General features: G+C 35.0%; 1 protein-coding gene across 1 annotated transcript in view; it reads right to left on the bottom strand.

Moving 5' to 3' along the window:
* The window catches only part of LOC104467313 (protein unc-13 homolog C-like), a gene marked incomplete at its 5' end in the record, with an annotated part of 137,902 nt that overhangs the window by 5,674 nt on the left and 113,235 nt on the right, over positions 1-18,993 (bottom strand). The window contains 4 exons of the mRNA XM_010081047.1: positions 9,586-9,733; positions 13,465-13,545; positions 14,629-14,685; positions 18,073-18,196. Coding sequence (XP_010079349.1) covers positions 9,586-9,733; positions 13,465-13,545; positions 14,629-14,685; positions 18,073-18,196 — 410 coding nt within the window. The remainder of the gene's footprint in view (positions 1-9,585; positions 9,734-13,464; positions 13,546-14,628; positions 14,686-18,072; positions 18,197-18,993) is intronic.

An 18,993-nucleotide genomic window follows, 5' to 3' on the forward strand; every position in this document is an offset into this window, starting at 1 on the left:
CAATTCTAGGACATTCAGTGTTTGCTTATAGCAGCTTCTGTTGGCATTCAAGAATTATGGCACTTAATTTTAAAGTCTCTGATCTGTCTTTGTCTTCAGTCCTTGTGAAATCAGAGCAGGAATTAGTGATTCTGATTGCACTACAGAAAGGTCTTTTTATCTTACTACATTTAACAAGTCAATTCAACTGACCACAAATATTGAGCCCTGCACTGCAGAGGATGATTGCACTTTCTTTCCTTTAGGACTGCAATATAACTCATTGGAAGCTTAACAAACTTACAAATAATTCTGCTTTATGTTCAAAACCCTTATGGTTGCTTATCTATTACTGCTTCCGCCCTAAACTCTGCTTTAGATTTTATTTGTTAGGTTATTTATATGAACTAAAATGCAGCATCCTCTCATAGGTGGGTTTAAAAGTGATCACATGCATTTCAACTGCAGTCATTCTATTGCAGCAAACAAACTGTAAAGGAGAAAAAAATATTTCCTCTGGCCAAAGATGCTTTCTCCTCAGTCAAGTCCAAACCAGTCAGGCTTTGATTCCTTCCTTGTTTAGCACTTGGAATGTCATCAATGTGAGAGTTGTTATAGCCTTAATGATCTTGGCAGAACAGAGCCATTTTTGGACCAAGGATCTAGTCAAATGTTTCTTAGTCATTATAGTCATATTGGCTACATGTGCACACAGCAACTAATTCTTCTGTCTTCCTTCCTTAATACGTACTTTGGAGAAGTATGAACTTGTGGACTGTGGAAAAATGAGCCAAGTATATTTTGTAAAAATAAAACACAAACTCCCCTATATTATTTAGAGTAATATTGCTGCTAAATGCAAGAGAATCCTACTGAAACAGTCTGTGATTGTGCACAAAAGTACAATACCAGGAAAGGGGTCCTTTGTCTGCTTCAGTCCTTTAGCAGCACATGTTTTGAAAAAGTTTTCCTCTCAGGAGAACTTTGGAAACTTCTACGTTTGCATGAAAAAAGAGATCAGGAGAAATAAATGGGATTCACAGAAAATGAGCTGGCATAAAATTTAATTCCTATCAGGAGAACTTTGGAAACTTACTTCTACATTTGCATGAAAAAAGAGATCAGGAGAAATAAATGGGATTCACAGAAAATGAGCTGGCATAAAATTTAAGAATAGAAATTAAGACTTGAAATAGCAGGAGCAGTACCTCTGATAGTGTACTTTCCAGCTGCTCTGGAATTTGGGGTATGGAAACTGGGATGCTTTTATAATTTATTAAAAAAGATGGGAAATATTAAAAATAGTTTGTTTTGGTGCCTACTAGGAGCATTGATATGCAGCATGAACCTCAATAAGAGTGTCAAAACACATCTGAGAAGCAGAGCTAATCATTGGACTGTTCATAGCTCTCAGCTCTGACTCCAGCTACCACAGTTATGCTGCTATGAGTATTTAAGATAGCAGAATTTGTGTACATAATTACTCAGACCAGCACTGTAGCTATGCCCAAAGTTTGCACTATTTATATATTCTAATATAAACATAGGAAAGTTTATGTAATTATGCAAATTCTCATGCTGAATTATTTACGGAAGATAAAATTGCTGTGTCTAAAAAGGTATTGCCTGAGCTATCTGTTACAAAGCTAGTTTTTATCTGGCATTCTATATAGACAAATGTTATCTGAAACAATCTTTATAGCTGTATTAAAAGTTTCTAAATATGTAGAGGTTTACATTTTTAAAATTTTTTTTTTTTTTTTTACTCTGGCTTTTAGGATTCAAGTTTTCAAGACCTTTTTTACCTCTCTGAGAATTAGAAATCTAGCTTAAAAGAAAAACAACCACCTGCAAACTAATCACTACGCATGACATGATTTTAGTACCTGAGACTTAGAAAAGCTCACTTAGCACTGTGAGCCAGGCAATAAAACCAGCTGAACCGGCAAACATTGCCCTGCGGTAACCCTATCCTACCCCATTTGCCAGCTAGCTTCTTCACATAAATCTGACCATTTATTTAAATACCAGACCTATGCTTTGACCTTATTTTCTATATAGGATATAAGAATGAAGAAGTTCAACAAATGTTCAAACTTTCACACTGCCCAGTGCTCCAGGAATTACACAAGCTATGAAATCAACATTTCAATTCAGACAAACATTTGTCATCTTTTGATTAACTATGCCAATAAAATAAATATATTTGTCTGGGGTTCATCTGCTAATTTATTAGAAGACAAAAGATCAGGATGACTCATCAAATTATTTTTCACAGGATCCTGAGGCCCTATAATTTAGAGGAAAATCTTGAGTGCATGTTTTAAAATTTCATTTAATACAAAAAGTTAAAGCTGAATTGTTAAGAGTCGGATGTAGTAAGCTAAACGATCTCTTCTGTATATGTATTAGAGAAAAGGAAGGCAAGCAGCGAAACCTGCTTTGAATAATAACCGCGCTAGCTACAACATGAGCTTTGCTCTAAGAAGTTGTTATATGAATTGTTGATAGTCGATTGTTTTGGGGGGTTCTGAGAACCAAGTTCAGTTTCTTGATGGCTGACTTTCAGCAACTATTCTTTTATCAGGCTGCCATGAAAAGACTGAAAAGATTTAAAAGGTTTGTATTTGATTAGAAAACATAAACCATTTATCTGAAGGATCACGTGGTGTGAAGGTATTAAGGTTGACAGAAGATTCTGCAGCAGTTGTAAGCCTCTCAATTGTACAGAGTCACACCATCAAAATACATTCTCTCCTATTTGTATTTCTGTAATGTTAGACAGTTGTATGAGGAATTCAGAGAGCATAATATAAAAGCAGAATATTACGGTGTGAGCAGAAAGGACTGGTTTGTGTGTCAGGGTGGAATCCCCAGTTAAGGCCTTCCCCTTCATCTCTGCCTAGTGTAAGCCATGCTCCCAAAGATGAAGGTTGGCAATTGCACAACCTCATTGTGACCCTCTGTTATCTGCAGCTGTTTGTATATCTGTATGGTAAGAAACGAGGGATGAGCCAGCTTTAATCTGGGAGGTGAGTATCCAATTAGCCTCACCCATCCATCCATATGGATGTGTGGGTATATAAATATATACTGTCCAGCGTTTTAACCAGGCACCACACAGGCAAGGATAGCCTCTCAAGTTAAGAGGTTTATATATGCGGCGAATGCTCCACTGATAGCATTAAGAAGTTAGTTTTTTAAAAACTGGCGTCATATAACTGATGGATAGCCGTAGCTTGTGTTCATTTTCTTGAAGGTTTAAGAGAAACTGCAATATACAATTTACGTCTAATCTAGGTGCTCTACTATTTAATTTAGCGTAACCAAAGAAATTTTCTATTGTGACAGCCTCTTATGTGAATGCTCTGTAAAAACCTTATGCTTCACCAGTAGTCTGTTTTTTCCATATGTGAACTTTAAAAATATTTGTTTTCTGCCACTATACTGAATGCATTTGTTTTGAGATTAGCATATGCTGGAATACTTTTATTAGTTGTAATTCTGCAAGTCTCTTTATTGTTCTTACATTTTTTGTTGTTTCTTACTATACATTCCTTGCAATTGTATGCTGATATCTGCAGCTTGTAATGCAGGTCTATTTTCTTCTTCTATGAAATGAGGTTGTGTAACACATGATTGTGACCTCAATTTGAAATTACAGTGGATGGAGCAAAGATTATTTCTTGAGTTGAATTCTGTTTGAAGTATAGGTTATGAGAGAAGTGGAAATGCTCTGTAGGACTTAAGTTCATAACAGAATACAGGTATAGCTTTCAAAATGTGACTGTTAATACAACAGTTTTGACATGCAAAAGAGCAGAAAAGAAATCTTTCCTTTTTCACTTACAAGGCCTGCTATTTTCTTTTTATTTTCTATAGTCTTATGTCATCTATCTGCTTGCCTAAACTACAGTATTTGCTGTTTTCTTAGTTAACTATCAGTTTAGTATTTGAATCTGATTCCACATATTTAAGATAGATAGAAGATAGCGAGGTTCTGCTTTTCCTTGTGCCATTACAGGCTGCAAGGGAACACAGAACTGAATTGTGGCTTGCCAGTTGGAAAGAATTCATCTTCATTTTTGATCATGTAATTTCCTTCCCTGTGTTGGTAGCCTCACAAAATGAGTATGGAGTTATTGTTCTAGTTACTTATTCTCATGAGGTAAAATATTTTTAATTCTGCTTATTATCTTTTCTTGTTTTCAGATGCTTCTTCCCCTTTTAGCTTTCAATTGGCCAACATAAGAATGAAGAAATCAGGTACAAATCGGCTGATGTGAAAGAACAGTCTTTTCTGCAGCCATTTAAACGCACAGGTGGGGACTGTAGTGTCAGCTCCATGTTGCTAGATGAGAATTGATTTTTCTGGTTAAGTAGTAAAAACTCTTTAAAGATAAAAAATATATTGTAGTCTTGCCACTATGGATTGCTATATCATGTACCTTACAATAACAGTTGCATTCTCTAATGAGGTTTATAAAACTAAGCTGCTGTAAATTTATAAGAAAAAATCTTTTTCTGACTATTTCCATTAAGGAACCATTTTAGGTATAACAGTGGCATTTACTTTGGAGAAATTAGTGGTAATAAACGCGAGCAAATTCAGGACACTAATGTTTGTGGTGCTGTCCTTTTATATAGTTTGCTAAAACTGAAATCACATCTGTCCCAATGTTGTTAGAGCTGATGCTAACCAAAGTAAATATTCACAACACAGGCTATAGCTTATTAAATGACTGAAGATTTAAGACAGTTGCTAAACTAAACCACAGCCATATATTTCCTTTTAATTTTTATATCCTTTAAATTAAGTAGTCTACAAGGTGAAGGTATAACTTAAATCAAGAAAAAAGTGACTGCCAGGCTGAAAATTCTCTTTTTTTTTTTTTTTTTGGAATGAATTTTGAGAAGCCTCACCAGGACTGGTCTGAGCTTTGAGTAACAGTAAGTCAAATATACCACAGAGTAGGAAAGTTTGTACAACAGCCTAATAGATATGGATGTGCTTCTACTTCAGTGTTCTGAATCTGTTCCTTCTCTTCTGAAATACAGAAATACAGTAAGAGTTTGTCCTTTTGCTTTTAAAATTTTGTCTTGATTGCAAAAATGTGGTTGAATTTAGCTCAAGTTTAGTTAAAAGTAGCTTGTCCTATCTAAACTGAAATTTGATCTTTTTATCTGGAGTTGATGTAAGTTGACAACTTGTCATCAATGTACAAATACATGTTCTTTTGCAGAAACCTTTGAGCTTTCCTTGATGATGTTCTGTGCTGGCTGCCATCCAGCTGCTAGCCATCCATGGTGTGTTTTAGCCATACAGCACTGAACCCCCAAGTCCCTTGAGCAGGGTTTTACAGGTCAGGCTTGGTAGTGTGCTGCTATTTTACAACTGATTCATGCTTGGCACAGGTGTGGTGTTCACAAACAATTGTTTGGTCACAAAGGATACTGAAAACAATCCATATTATGGTCTGAATTTATGCAAAAATGTTATCCTTCAGCTGAATATAGAGGAGAAAAAAAATCACTTTTACAGTATGAGCTAATGTGTATTATTAGTAGTACCCAATCTAAAAGTGACAGTTTACAGCTGAAAAGGTCCAAAGCAAACAGAACCAATCAGACATCTGAACCTCAGGGAGTCTGCTTGGTAATGGTGTACTGATGCCACGACATTCTCACTTGGCTGTGTGCTCTTTGCAGTGGTATTATCAATGACCATACGCTGTGTAACATACATTTCAAAGCACTCAGGCTTTGAAATGCAGTTCTCTTCACTACCCTGCCTTCAGGTTTTTCAATGTCATTTATGTCTATCTGTGTCCATTTTAGATATTCTAAAAGTGACCTGCTCCATGAAATGGTTCTCAGCAGCACTAACACCTTGTGTCTGTTGGTATAAGAAAACACTGGTCCAGAAGGATGTGCTTACAACAAGCATCGCAGAATCACCTGGACACCTTCTGGTTAGTATTAAATGTGAACTTCAGATAAGTGGAACTAAATTTCATTAGCAGTTTATAATTCATTGTATGTAAAATTGTAAAAGTTCTCCTACCAAACAATACCAGTAACTTATTTGCAGAAGAGAATGCTGCTCTACAAGTTTTACATTTGTGGGTTGGCATTAAAATGGATCAAGTGCTGGGAGGTTTTGCTTATTTTCTGGAAATAAAATTCCTATTCTTTTTATACTAAGGGACAAAAATAGATAGTCTTCCCCCTTACTATCATACTGTTACCAATGTAACGATCAGAGTCAGATGCCAGTTAACTTCGTTAGTCCTGACCATGTGATAATTTGTCCATAACAATGTAGTCTCCTGATGCATTTGAAAATGGCAATAAGAGTTTAGATTTCAAGTATTTAGTGTATTGAAACCATCACATGAAAAAAACTATGAATCCCTGAGATTAAGTCATAATTTAAAAAGTTAGGAATGTTTTTATTAATATTGCTGATGTAAATTGCTTTGTTTCCAGGAAGTGCTTTAGGAGTGTGTAGGCACAAAGGTTGGGAATCAAAACTGGTTCAATCATCCTGGTTTAGAAATGGCGCAAAAGTGTATTCTTGGATAATTTAGTTATTCCTCTTGAACTTGACCCTGTAGGAAGTATCAAGGACTATAACATACACTTTTATTTAGCTATTATGCTTTTGGGGTGGGGGGGAGGGAAGTAACTCCCCCTCCTCACACCAGTTAAACAAATTTTTGCCCTTCAGCTTCTTAGAAACATCACAGTTTATCATGGCAAATCAAAAAGTGTCTTCACTTGTGGTTAAAGGTAAGCCTGATTATTGTCTGAGTCTAGTAGTCATTACAGGAAAACTGAGCATCCTAGCGACAATAAGAAACATTATCTAACTCTTGCAATGTTGCCATGAAGCTTCTACTTGAAAATTGTGAAGAACCTGAAAATTTTGATTAAAAAATGTTAACGCTTTGCTTTCATCTAGATGAGGTTTATAAACTGCTGATGAAAATATTTCTTTAAGATATAACATCTTTTGAAGACTCCTAAGAATAATTAGAAATTGAGAAAATCTGATTTTTTTTTTTAATAATGTGTTTGCAGGTTACTAACAAGTGTAAGTTGTCAGTCAAATAGTTACTTCAGACCAAAAGAACTTGTCAACTTTGTGTAGACACAGTTTTGTCTGTCAGCAAAAGTCCTTGAAGACAAGCCTAGAAAACTGTTACGCATTTCTTGCTGTGATGTTTATGGGTGACACGTAAATTCCAAGTCAAGGTCTTTGCAGGATTAGAAACATGGAAATATCAATAACATTCCCTCTAATCATGTTGAGTTCTGTTAGATATAACTGTTCAGAAGGCAGACACCAGTTATTTGCTGAGTAATTTGCATTTTAAGAAAATTATTCTTTTTGAATTCTTAGACACTTTAATTGAAAGGGTTGAGATCAAAATTATATTATTGTAAAACTAATTTAATAAGTTAACATAAGGTAAAAATAAGATTCATAAGCTAAAAATGAGTAATAAGGAAAAAGATTTTTTTTTTTTAGAAGAATGAAACATATACATAGTTTTTATTCCATATGCTCTTTTCTTTAGATTTAAAGTATTCTTTTTCTCATTGCTTTGAGTTTAATTACATCCAACTGTCTATTGACTATGGATTGGTTACCTGCAGAAATATGAGGGCTGATATAGATCTAATTATACTTCAGAGAAAGGTTCTGATTTGCAAACAGGGTCATTTTAACTAAATGCAAATGATACAGCTACAGTTGTGAGGCTGGAGGTCATAATAGATGAGTTTTTTTAGTTCTTTTAAATGAGACATTAAAGGATGATGAAAAGCTATGAGTCACTTTTCCTTAAGTTTCATTCCCAGTGGCTACACTTCTGATAATACTGGTGTGCAAATACAGGCATGCTAATGTGTGCACAGAAATGAACACAGACCTCGGGCTGAAATCTTGATGAAAATCAGAAAATTCAGGCTTGTGGTTCAGGATTTATAAAAGAACTTTGCTTATAGCTACAACCTGAATAATTTTTTTCTCCTGAAGTTACAATAAAAGTATGCATAAGGAAAAGCAAAATATACTAGTACTTAATAATTGTCTGCCTAAATCCATATTGTAAATCTTTTTTGAGAAGGGGAAAAAATAATCTACTCCTTATATATTAGAGTTTTATAGCAATTTTCTGACTTGTAATGTATGAATTATTAACAGACGTTCTCAGTCTAACATGCAAGCTGCCTAGGAAATCATTCCTTGGAATTAATCTTGGGGCAAGCTGCAAAATTAATGTTTTATGCTTTTTATACTGTGAGTAACATACTGTACTTCAGAGGTAAAAGCAATTGATTTCCAGTTTAACTGTCCAATTATAACTTCTGCGATTCAGGAGCAGGGTAATTCTTTATAGATCAGCAAACTGTATTCCTTCCCAAAGCCATTAAGTGGTGGACAGGCCATTTTTACAAATGCCCATTACATTCAAAAGAAATCTAGTAAAGATTACTATTATGCAAAAATCTGCAGTTTCTAGAATGAAGAAACTGTTCAGCATGGAATATAATGCACATTATGTAAAAGCAGTTCCTGTATATACTGTAGAAGTATGAAAACCCTGTTCTAGACCAATAAGAAAAATGGTAAGAAATAGCTGCTTTTTGAAAACAAAAGGAATCTTTGCTTAAAAGTATAGCCATGAACTCTTGTGCTCTTACTGAAGCCATGGAAAATCCTCTTCTGACATACACCATTAATGAAAGGTATATGTATTTTAAATGAAGAGGACTGCATTTTTGGTGCACTACACCGAAATCCTATAGCAGGAAAAATTGGCTTCAGTGTTGCTGATGTCCAGATTCAAAGTACACCTAATATCATATTCTTGCATGTTCTCTGCCTTGGTTTCCTTTTGGGAAAGTATCAACATTTTGATAAGCAGGCGTAAAATGTGATGTGACATTTTCAGCAGGGTGGTTTTGAATGTGAATTCTGAAATGTACAAGGGAAAAAGAATCTAGACAGGGAAGATAATGGTATATTTTAGTCTACAGAAACTTTCTATTTCTTTTGAATCCACAGGTGACCTGCTAGAAACAGGATGGGTTCTGTAATGTGGAATCAGTGCGCTCTATTAAAGACATGTTGCTCACCATTTATTGTTCTTAATCCCAAAAGGAAACCTTAAGGGTTATGTCACACTTCTTGCAGTTATTTGTGATTAGTAATTAATATCCTCCCGTTTTGAAAGTGTTTAGAGTTGCCAATGTACTCTACAAAATTACTCTGTTTCTGCAGTTACAATCTGCACTCGGGTATGGCCGCTGCAACCCTGATGTGTGTGGAGTGCTCCTGTAAATAACCCTGATATTCAGTGCTCAGACAGAGCTATGGGACCTATTCTTGATGTAAAGTGACAAGCTGGTAAATGCATTGCCCTCAGATAAACTCCATGGATTGACATCAGCAGTTGACGTGGGATAAGATCGTATGGGCAAATTTGTGACAATAAACTCTAAAATAGTCATGTTTGGAGAACATGACTGGCAACCAATCATTTAAAACATTTAAAACATAATTTGATGCACTTGCATCTCTTACAGATCACTTACTTTGAGACGTCTGAGTGTCTATAAACTTCTTTATCAAGGCGTCAGTAGTTTGTGTGTAAAGGCTCAGAGCATATCTCAGGGACTGTAGGTCTGGGCTCTTTTCCAGGAAATTCTTTTTCAGCCCACTTCCTCCAGCATGGAAGTATTGCTAAAATGAAAAACAAATATGGTTGTTCAGAGATGCAAATTATCTGAGAGTAGCCCCAGTTACAGACATACAGTTTTAAGTAAAATTCTTATACAGAATTTCAAAAATAACACCTGGTGTGTGTGGCTAGATTTATGATTATAACAGTTGAGGTAACTGTCGTCATCTCTACTACAGAGCTTCTTTCCAAAGGTAAAAGTTTAAGACTGGTGGGAAAAAAAAAAAATACACAGAATTTTAATCTTGGTCTTCATGATCTCAAGTATTTATATGTTAAAACTGACATATTTGCAGGGTACTTTTAGGTTGTGAAGAGTGGAATAGGTTTTAATTCTTTATTTAAAAAAAATCTCTAAAATCAAGGCATGATTTAGAGCACAAGTAAAAAATATATTCTTTCTGAAGGAAGGGGGGATTGTGTTAAAATTTTAATAGAGAAGATCCTAGAATACGAAATTTTGGATTTGTTGAGGAAAACACTGTGACTACTTTATGACATGCAGTATTGGTCCACTCCCTGCATTTTTGGAGTGTTGCATTTCAGTTTATATACACATATATATACACTAAATGCTTCATTCTAAGCATATGTATGACAAGCAGACCTAAGGTCCATACATGCCCATTACATGTTAGTCTACTCATTTCACCTTCCAATTCTCAAAATTTTTGCAGGCGATGAAACATAAATTTACTTTTCATAAAAAAAGTGATTATTTACATTTCTCTGTTAATGGCTACTGATTTATACAGGGGAAAAAATACCTGTTAAGAGCAAAGCAAAGTATTTGAAGTCATTGGGCTGTAAAGTTTTATATTGTTTTAATCCTATGGGGGCAGTTCTGACTAAATTACCTTTATCTTCTGATCATTGCATACTTCATTAAATTTGTTTGCTAAGCAAATTATTTCATACTATATGTTCCAGAGAAATTGCTGTTGTCTTAACTATTTAAAAGTGTATTCATGATTTCACCAAGGATCTTAATCAATCTACAGACTCAGTTGGACACCTAATACCCTGTTCTTTAGAGATGTAAACCTTAAAATAGTTCACCAGCTACTCATGCTCCAGTCTGAGGGGCTTGAAGGTTCATAGGTGACAAAAGACGCTTGAAAGTCATATTGACAAATGGAAGGTGCAGACACAAGTGCATAATGTCCAGGATGTGGAAATCAATGCAGTAGCACTGCAGTCTCAGCCAAAACTTGAGAAATGCCACACAAGTCATCCTGGGCGGTGGTTTCACTTTGTAGAATATGTTACAGTGCTTGCAAAGACAAAAATGGAAACTAGAACAGTATTATCAGTGAACATTATCTCTCAGCTGAGATGATGAGATAGCTGAGATAGATAACTCAGCTTGTGATAACTGAGGCCAGAAAGCTGCTTCTAACAGTAAACTGCAAATTAAGCAAAAAAGAAAAAAATTGCTAAGGTTCTTTTTACAACATACAAAGAGTGATGATATGCTATATATATTTAGGATGAAAGATTATTCCTTTATTTTATGCTCTTCAAAGCATTAATAACACCATATATGAAATTATAAGTTGCTCAGTGAATTGATTTTGGTACTAAAAATTAGATTAATGAAAAAAAAATTAAAAAAGACTGTGTAACACAGAGATACTCCTCCTCACAAATCTCTTCCTTACAATAATCAGTTACTTAGTTTTTGAACGGATACCATATGCCATTTTTACCATTCTTCTATTCTTATTTGGGCAGATTTTTTTTGCTTTTAAATAAAATTTTTACCTAGCATGAACAAAAAATTTTATATTTTGATCATTAAAACTTACAAACTGCATTCCTAAATCAATATAACAGCTTTTTTTTTTCCTTGAGTTAACTCACAAGGTTTTATCTTTGTTCACTTTCTAATACTGCAATACCGATTTATGCGTAATCAAGATTATTTGCTCAGTATTTGGGAAAGAAAAAGATTTTGCCAGATGTACCAAGTACAGTAAGCAGGTTATAATGCCATGTCATTGCCTTGCAATTTGAAAATAGGTTTTTCAGAGAGCACTATTTTGCTCAGTTTATGAACATAGCATACAGAGATAAGGATACTGAATTAATATTTTCCCTATTTCTAAAATTTTTCCTCCAATTCTAGACTTTTGTTTAGTAAAATTATTAATATCTATCTATGGATCTTAAGAGTTTAAAGCACCGGAAATTCAGGCAATGTTATGATTTACATTTTTCCCAACTTTCATTTATTTAGAAAACATGCTTTGGAAGGAAAATAATTAGATTCATATACTGAACTAAGGACTCCACAGGGACCACACAGTACTTCAGCATTTTTTCCGTTTCTGTTTCTACAATATCTGTGATCCTCAAATATTATTTTTATTTCTGAAAGAAATGCCAATTCCACTGCAAATACAAAAGATGGCAAGTGGGAGCCCTGGCTGATACTTCTTTCTTGTCTTTTGAGACACTGTTTTGTTGCACGACTTGATAATGAACATGTCCTTTTATTTATATCATCAATTTTATACTTAAGTGGCTGCCTCCTTACCTTCCTGATCTCTTCAGCAACAGACACAAAACCATGCCATTATTCTACAGATTGATTGCTTGCAAGTTATTTACACCAAGTGAAGATCCAGACCAATGTGATAAGTACATTATTTAATGTTCCTTAATGGTTTCTTTTGACTTCTGAAACCCAATCTGTGAAGACTTCAGTTTTTGTAAAAAAAAAAAAAAAAAAAAAAAAAAAAAAAAAGGCAGAAGGCAATAATTGTAAAATGAGTGGAAGTGAAAACAAAGTTTTCAGAACTGGCCTATGGCCTGATCCTTTCATCCTTCTAGAGGGGTCAAATCCTAGAGTTACTTTATCAATTATCAATAAATTAATTTGTAGTTTTAGTAATGAGATTAGCACCAGGTGAGATTAGCACCAGGTAAAGTTGGATGGATTCTCTCTAATATAGCTCCTTTAAAGAAATCAAATGTAAAACAGTGACTGCAATGCTAAGATTTTTCTAAAGCAGTTTTAGGCATTACTAACATTGGCATCAACAAGATGTTGGTAATGCATAAAGATTAATTTATTCAAAGTGTTTTTAACAGGTGTGTGATGAATATGACTTTTTGTTTTCACTGAAAAGGGACCAATGTGTAGAATAATTAAATGGCATCTTTAAATCAAATTATTTAGGAGTGACAGTAGATCAGGTGGTGAATTCAAAACTGTAAAAAGCTGATAAATTCAACTGGACATTGAATTTAAAATCATGCACAGTAATGCACGGTATTAAAAGCCTTGTTCTCCGGTGTGCTGTAAAAAAGCCACGTGTCATACACGTTTGCAGGAGAGTGCAGCTAGGAATAACTACAGTTTTCAGGCTTAGTGTTGCCTTTGTGGGAGAAAAAGAGGCTATGCTGCAACATAACGAGGATTTAGCCCAGCTGCTTCAGCTGCACTAACTCTAAAGGAACAGAAGAATCAGATAAGCTTTGGCCACCACTTCCTTTGACAGAACATGTTCTGTCTGCCACTGGTAGAATATTTTTTCTAACTTTTCTGCAAGCAGACTATCAGACATTTGCTTTCAAGTCAATACAAGGAGCTTTGGATCAAATGGTCCTTAACAAATCAAAGGGAACTTCATGATTCTAAGGGACCATTTCATTTGAGAATCTGTTGTTTATGTCAATCATGTTCTTGGTCATTCCAGCACAGAACAGAAAAACAGTAAAGCTGTACCTTTATAGTAGCTAGTGCTACTTCTATTATTGCACACTGCCTCAGGGTCAGGCTTCTGGCTTCCTCTCGAATCACGTGGTCCTGCAAAGCAAGTTAAGACTGCAGTTGATTTTGAAGGAGGCACAGCCTTGTCTCTCTATTCTTGGAAAAACAAATGAAGAAACAAACCTGCCAAATGCCCCCCAAACCATTATGATTAACAGGGATTAATTCAACTTCAGACTTCTTTTACAACAAATTGTAGCTTAGAGCAATCGCGTCGTTTCTTGAAAACATAGATTGAGGAAAAAGAACCAATGTTTAATACTGAGCATCTGTGTAGCTTTATTTCTTTTCCTAGAACCTGTTATTTCTCTGTTTTAGGGGGTAGGGAAAAGGTTAAATTTTAAGTTTAAATAATTATATTAGATTTTACTAATGTACCCCACAGTTTAAGTAATGTTTGTTAATGCCCCATGTTTTAAAAAAAAAGAAAGGGGTTTTCTATTTGAACATAAGTTAAATAGAGTCATAAAGAGACTATGCTCCTGTGAAATCTTTGTCAAAAATAAGCATCCTGTGATTTACGTTGGCAACATTTTCACTCCTCTAGCAAACTGAGCAGTTATTCATAGAAGCATGAATTACCACATTTCTGCCAAATCTGAAATCCTAATGGCAAAATTGATTGGCAAACAACTGACATCAGTATCAAACGTGTAAGCTCTCCATCAAGTTTATTACGGACTATAGTAATGTAGTGCTGATGAGTTTATTGTGGAGGTACATGCTATGTTTCAATACATACCATAAATAATATGCAGAAAAAAATTACTAGTATTCCCACCTTAGAGTTTTTTTCAGAACTGGTTCCAGAAGGGAACACAGAGATCTCAGAATTTAATTTTTTGGTGATGTTTAATACTCATAAGTCCTAGTTGTACAACATGGGAATGACATCTTGACCCATCTAGGGATCACTTTACCACATAAACATACATTTTATTCTTAATTTGGTTTTGATGAGACTGTAAAATCATTACTCACCTCTGAATAGTTACTGCTATATTCAATCTTATTATAGTAAATAAGAGAAGAATGAGGCATGAGGCCACAGTCACTAATATTTCACCTATTTTTTTTTCATTAGAGCAAGCCATTCACAGCTTCGTTTGGCTCCATTACCTTGAGTTTTGACAGTTGTCCAAGATCTTTGGCTGCACTGAATATCATCTGGGGCCCCTGTAATCACATTGAAAATTTAAGAAACAGACTCACTACAGCATGTTTGCTTTTTATGTCAACATGATCTTATTTTCTGCTAGTACATTAGCCAAAGACACTGTTTTGCAAAGCTAAATGACAATTTCAATTACACGAGACATATTTTCATTCAGTTGATAAGGCCATGTAGTTGAATGCCTGCAGCATGATTCTCTCCCGTATCCTGTTGATAGTGGTTTCATGTGCTCCTGTCTGCTATCTCATTTTGTATTTAATATTTTTAAGCTAAGGCTAGGATTGTTCTTATACAGTGTGTCAATGAGATATTTGTCCATAATCATAGCCCTAAGGTGCTATGCTAATACAAATAATCACAATGGGAGATGAGCAGCCCTGAGGAGCCTGCAAAAGCTTAACTGTCTACAGTGAAATCCTCAGTTGAGTAACACACAGTAACAGCGTACTGTTATGCCAAAGCCTTTTTTAAAAATTATTTTTTAAGAAAATATATCAAAGTGTTATGAAGTTAAACCAATATTTTACAATAGCTAAATCCTGGCATGATACCAAAGGCCAATGCCTATGTGTTTGTTTTAGACAGACAGAATCCTACTATAATTCCATGCTCACATTTTTTATCACAGTTACTCCAAGAAATATAATTACTATCACAGTTACTTGGCAGTTCAGCAAGACAGTTCTGAATGTCCAGATTTCAGAAAAAAAAAAAAAAGTCCAACTTAGATACCGCACAATTTCTCATTAGTCTTTCTGTTCCAAGAGGTTTCCGTTTCCAGAAATAATTTTGCTTCTGTACGGTTCAATTATAAAAGTTGTAATACAGAACTGCAGCTTAAATTTTCATTATTTATTAGTAGTAGGAATGGTAAAATAAATATGAAAAGTCAAAAATAAACCCTGCTTCTGAATGTCTGTGCCTCTCATCCTCATACAGAAAGTAATATTCAAGGCTACAAGAGGGATACATCTCTCTCACAGTATCCTACTTTTCATAGGTTTTGTTTAATTGTATGTTCAAAAGTAGATGGAAGCAGCAAAATAAAGGCAACTAGCTATGCACCTTTCACCCTGCTTGCCAACTGGGACATTTTATATAGAGGATACCACTATAGAACCCAACAGATGGTGAAGTGTAGCATACACATGTGCTACTGCAAGCACTCTGAAAGACTAAGCCAGTACCTTTGTACCTATTCTTCATGTTTCTTAATCATTACAGGCTATGTATTTAAGATACTGTATCTTCTACTATATGAAGGTCAAGCAAAATTCAGAAAAGATTTCTAGTCAGAGGCTCATGGTTCTTAAGTGTGTGTGGAAAAGCAAGGGTTGTTTCAGTTTTATGAAGAATGAGGCAAAGCACTTGTGGAAATCACAGCTATCACCATTTAAAATGATCTTAAGGAGCCTTGAATGATAGGTGCAGTCTCTGCCTTTAACCATTAACTGGCTGATAAACAGAAGCCTTCTTACCTTTGGCTACTAACTAATCTAACGTCCATCCAGAAGACTCTTCGTTCTGAGTGAGGGGGGGAAGCGGGGCTCCTTGTCTCTGCTTCTTCACCACCCTGTGTTCTGCCTGAAATGTGGAAGTTTTGCATTCCAGATGTACACCCATAGCTTAATGAAGTATCAACTTCCTAGACTAATGATTGGAATAAGCTTTATTGAAATGGTCTATAACATCAGCGTCAGAGCTTACTGCTTGGTGTGATTTCTGAGCATTGCTAAGGATGACAGAGGTGCTTGCAAATTCAGGCAGATGAACTGACATCCCTATTCAGTTGGCAGTCTAAGGTTATTTTCACTATGGTTGAAAGACTAAAATATTTTAATTATTTTTTAAATAAAGGTCTACATTCAAACTCTTGGGGGGAAATCTTTCAACAAATGTTTTACTATCCTGATTAACTTAAACATATTGTGCTATTGTCAAGTGGTCTTACTAAGTCTTTGATAGGTCATTCTGTATTCTTGGTAACCAATTAAAAAAAAATAACAGAAAAACCTCTTAACTCTGGACCATGCTGTTCTGTGATTCAGTGTAACAACTGATCCTGCATAAAGCTAATAAATGCTCCTAATGCCTGATAGGAAACGTAGTCACCCGATTTAAATGCTACTTATGTATTTACAGATAAAATTTACACCACAGTGTTTGAAAAGCAAATTAAGAATCTCTGAAATATAAATTTGACACAGTCACACGTTGTAAGAGAGGCTGTTTCTAATTATGCAGAGTAAACAAGAGCATTATAGTAAATATGAACAAATTCAGTGAATGGAGTCCTGGCTATGATCTTGTCATTAGGTCTAGTCTAGTATTTCTAACAGCTCAGGTAGTTTCATTACTACCTTAATACCATTTATACATGTTCTACTAGATTTCCTCTTGCCTCTCAGCAATATTATTTCATGTATCTGTAATATATTATAATATGATTTAATTATATTTCTTTAATATATAGATACTGACCACTAGATTTTTAGCAGCTTAACTGATATAATAGGATGTATACATTAAAGTTGCCCAAAGGCACACTACGGCAATGTCATGATTAGCTTGTCATAAAGATGGTGAATTTATTCTAGACAAGATTGAAAACAAGAAGAATTAACATTTATGTTATCCTAGTCCCTCAAAAAAACCAAAAAGCAATTAAGAAAAGGCACTCCAAGCCAGGATGTTTTTGTTTTATCCTTAGAATCAGATTTTTACCAGTGCCCTCAGCTCTGTCACCACTCAGGGTTCATGTCTCGCCATCACCCACGCTGGTCTTGTGTCTAGCAGCACAGCTTCCTGTCAGGCTGTAAATGCAGTCCTGGCCAAAAAGGACCTCCTATAAGGTCTGCTATTAAAATACCCCAAAACTTAAGTGCTAAAATTGGCTCAAGCTTCCTGATGTTAAGTGCTGCCTCAAGATGAGGAATGGCACAGCAGGCGGGACTCGAGAATGGGAAGGTGCATTTGTGGCTTTCTGGGAGCTGTGAAAAGGGAAGTGATTGAATTCCTGTTGCAACTGGGAAGGGCAGGGAACACTTACTGTGCATGATGAAGTCAAGAGAAATGAAACTTAAAAGCCCCTGTATGAAAGCACACTACAAAGTCAATGATCCAGCTTCTTTTAAAATGCCTTCAAAAAAACTGCTCTGAGTTGAGGCAGGCAGTATAGGACAGAGCAAAGTCTTCCTTACCAGCTACGGAAGAGCAACCCAGCTATGCTACTTTGAAACACAAGAGAGCAACACTCTGCTTACAGCCAATTAGTATTCCTGATGGTCAAGGTACAGAAAAGGGTGGTATCACACCCCTTGGCAAAGACCTGATTAAGCACATTATTACAATCCTTTATAACGTGTGTGAACTACTGCCGGGACACTTACGGTTTGGTCTGTCAGTGGTGGAAGCACAATTTGTTTTTCTATCTTGTTCAAGACTAACTTCCATAGCTCTTTTAAAACCCGTTTCAGAACTGTCTTCTCACAGATTTTTGCAGAGACACTTAAACTGGAATAAAACAGAACACAAACCAGTCTCCAAAACTAGCATTAAGACTTCAGAGGTTCTGTATCACTATATGCTCAGATTAATCGCCAATATGGTTAAGCTTTTCTCTACTAATCAGAATTTCTCAATGGCTTAGTTATTTTGCAATATTATCACTAAATATTTTTGGTAAAACAAAAAGACTTGCAGATTACAAAATACTGTAAATCTCCACTGTCCAATTTATTGCTTAATATATGATGGATTTATCAAAAATTCAAAATGCTGATCAGTATAAAGTTTGATGGATGATGCAATTTAACACTCCCAAGTGCCTCAATTAAAGTTTTGGTATATAATTTGTTTAGGTCTTAAAAGTAAAACCAAAACATCTTCCTTGTTGTCTTATATTTCTACAGTGATGTAGAACTAGGTATTGATAGCTGATGCAAATTCAGAGCTACCATTTGGAAGCATTTATTTCTATACACTGTCATATCTGTGCAATCATACTAGCTATTACTAACTGTAAAATCAAATTTTTGGAGGATCTATATCCTTAGATTTTTTTTCTTTATTTAAGGGTATATTTATGAACCATCTTGTATGTATCATCATGAACAAGTAGTGTAATGAATAAAGTGCTGCAGTTTTCAGGCAAAGGAAGAGATCTTTCAAAATAATATCACACAAATGCATATATGGGGAATTTTACAGAATTATGTCTAATCTATTAATGTAAAAAAAGATTATCGGAAAGTCATTATACGTATAGCATCATAAATATGCCAATTCATATTTCTAGCATCTCTTATTAC

This window comes from Pterocles gutturalis, unplaced genomic scaffold (assembly GCF_000699245.1).
Source record: "Pterocles gutturalis isolate BGI_N339 unplaced genomic scaffold, ASM69924v1 scaffold2694, whole genome shotgun sequence".
Classification (NCBI taxonomy): Eukaryota; Metazoa; Chordata; class Aves; order Pterocliformes; family Pteroclidae; genus Pterocles; species Pterocles gutturalis.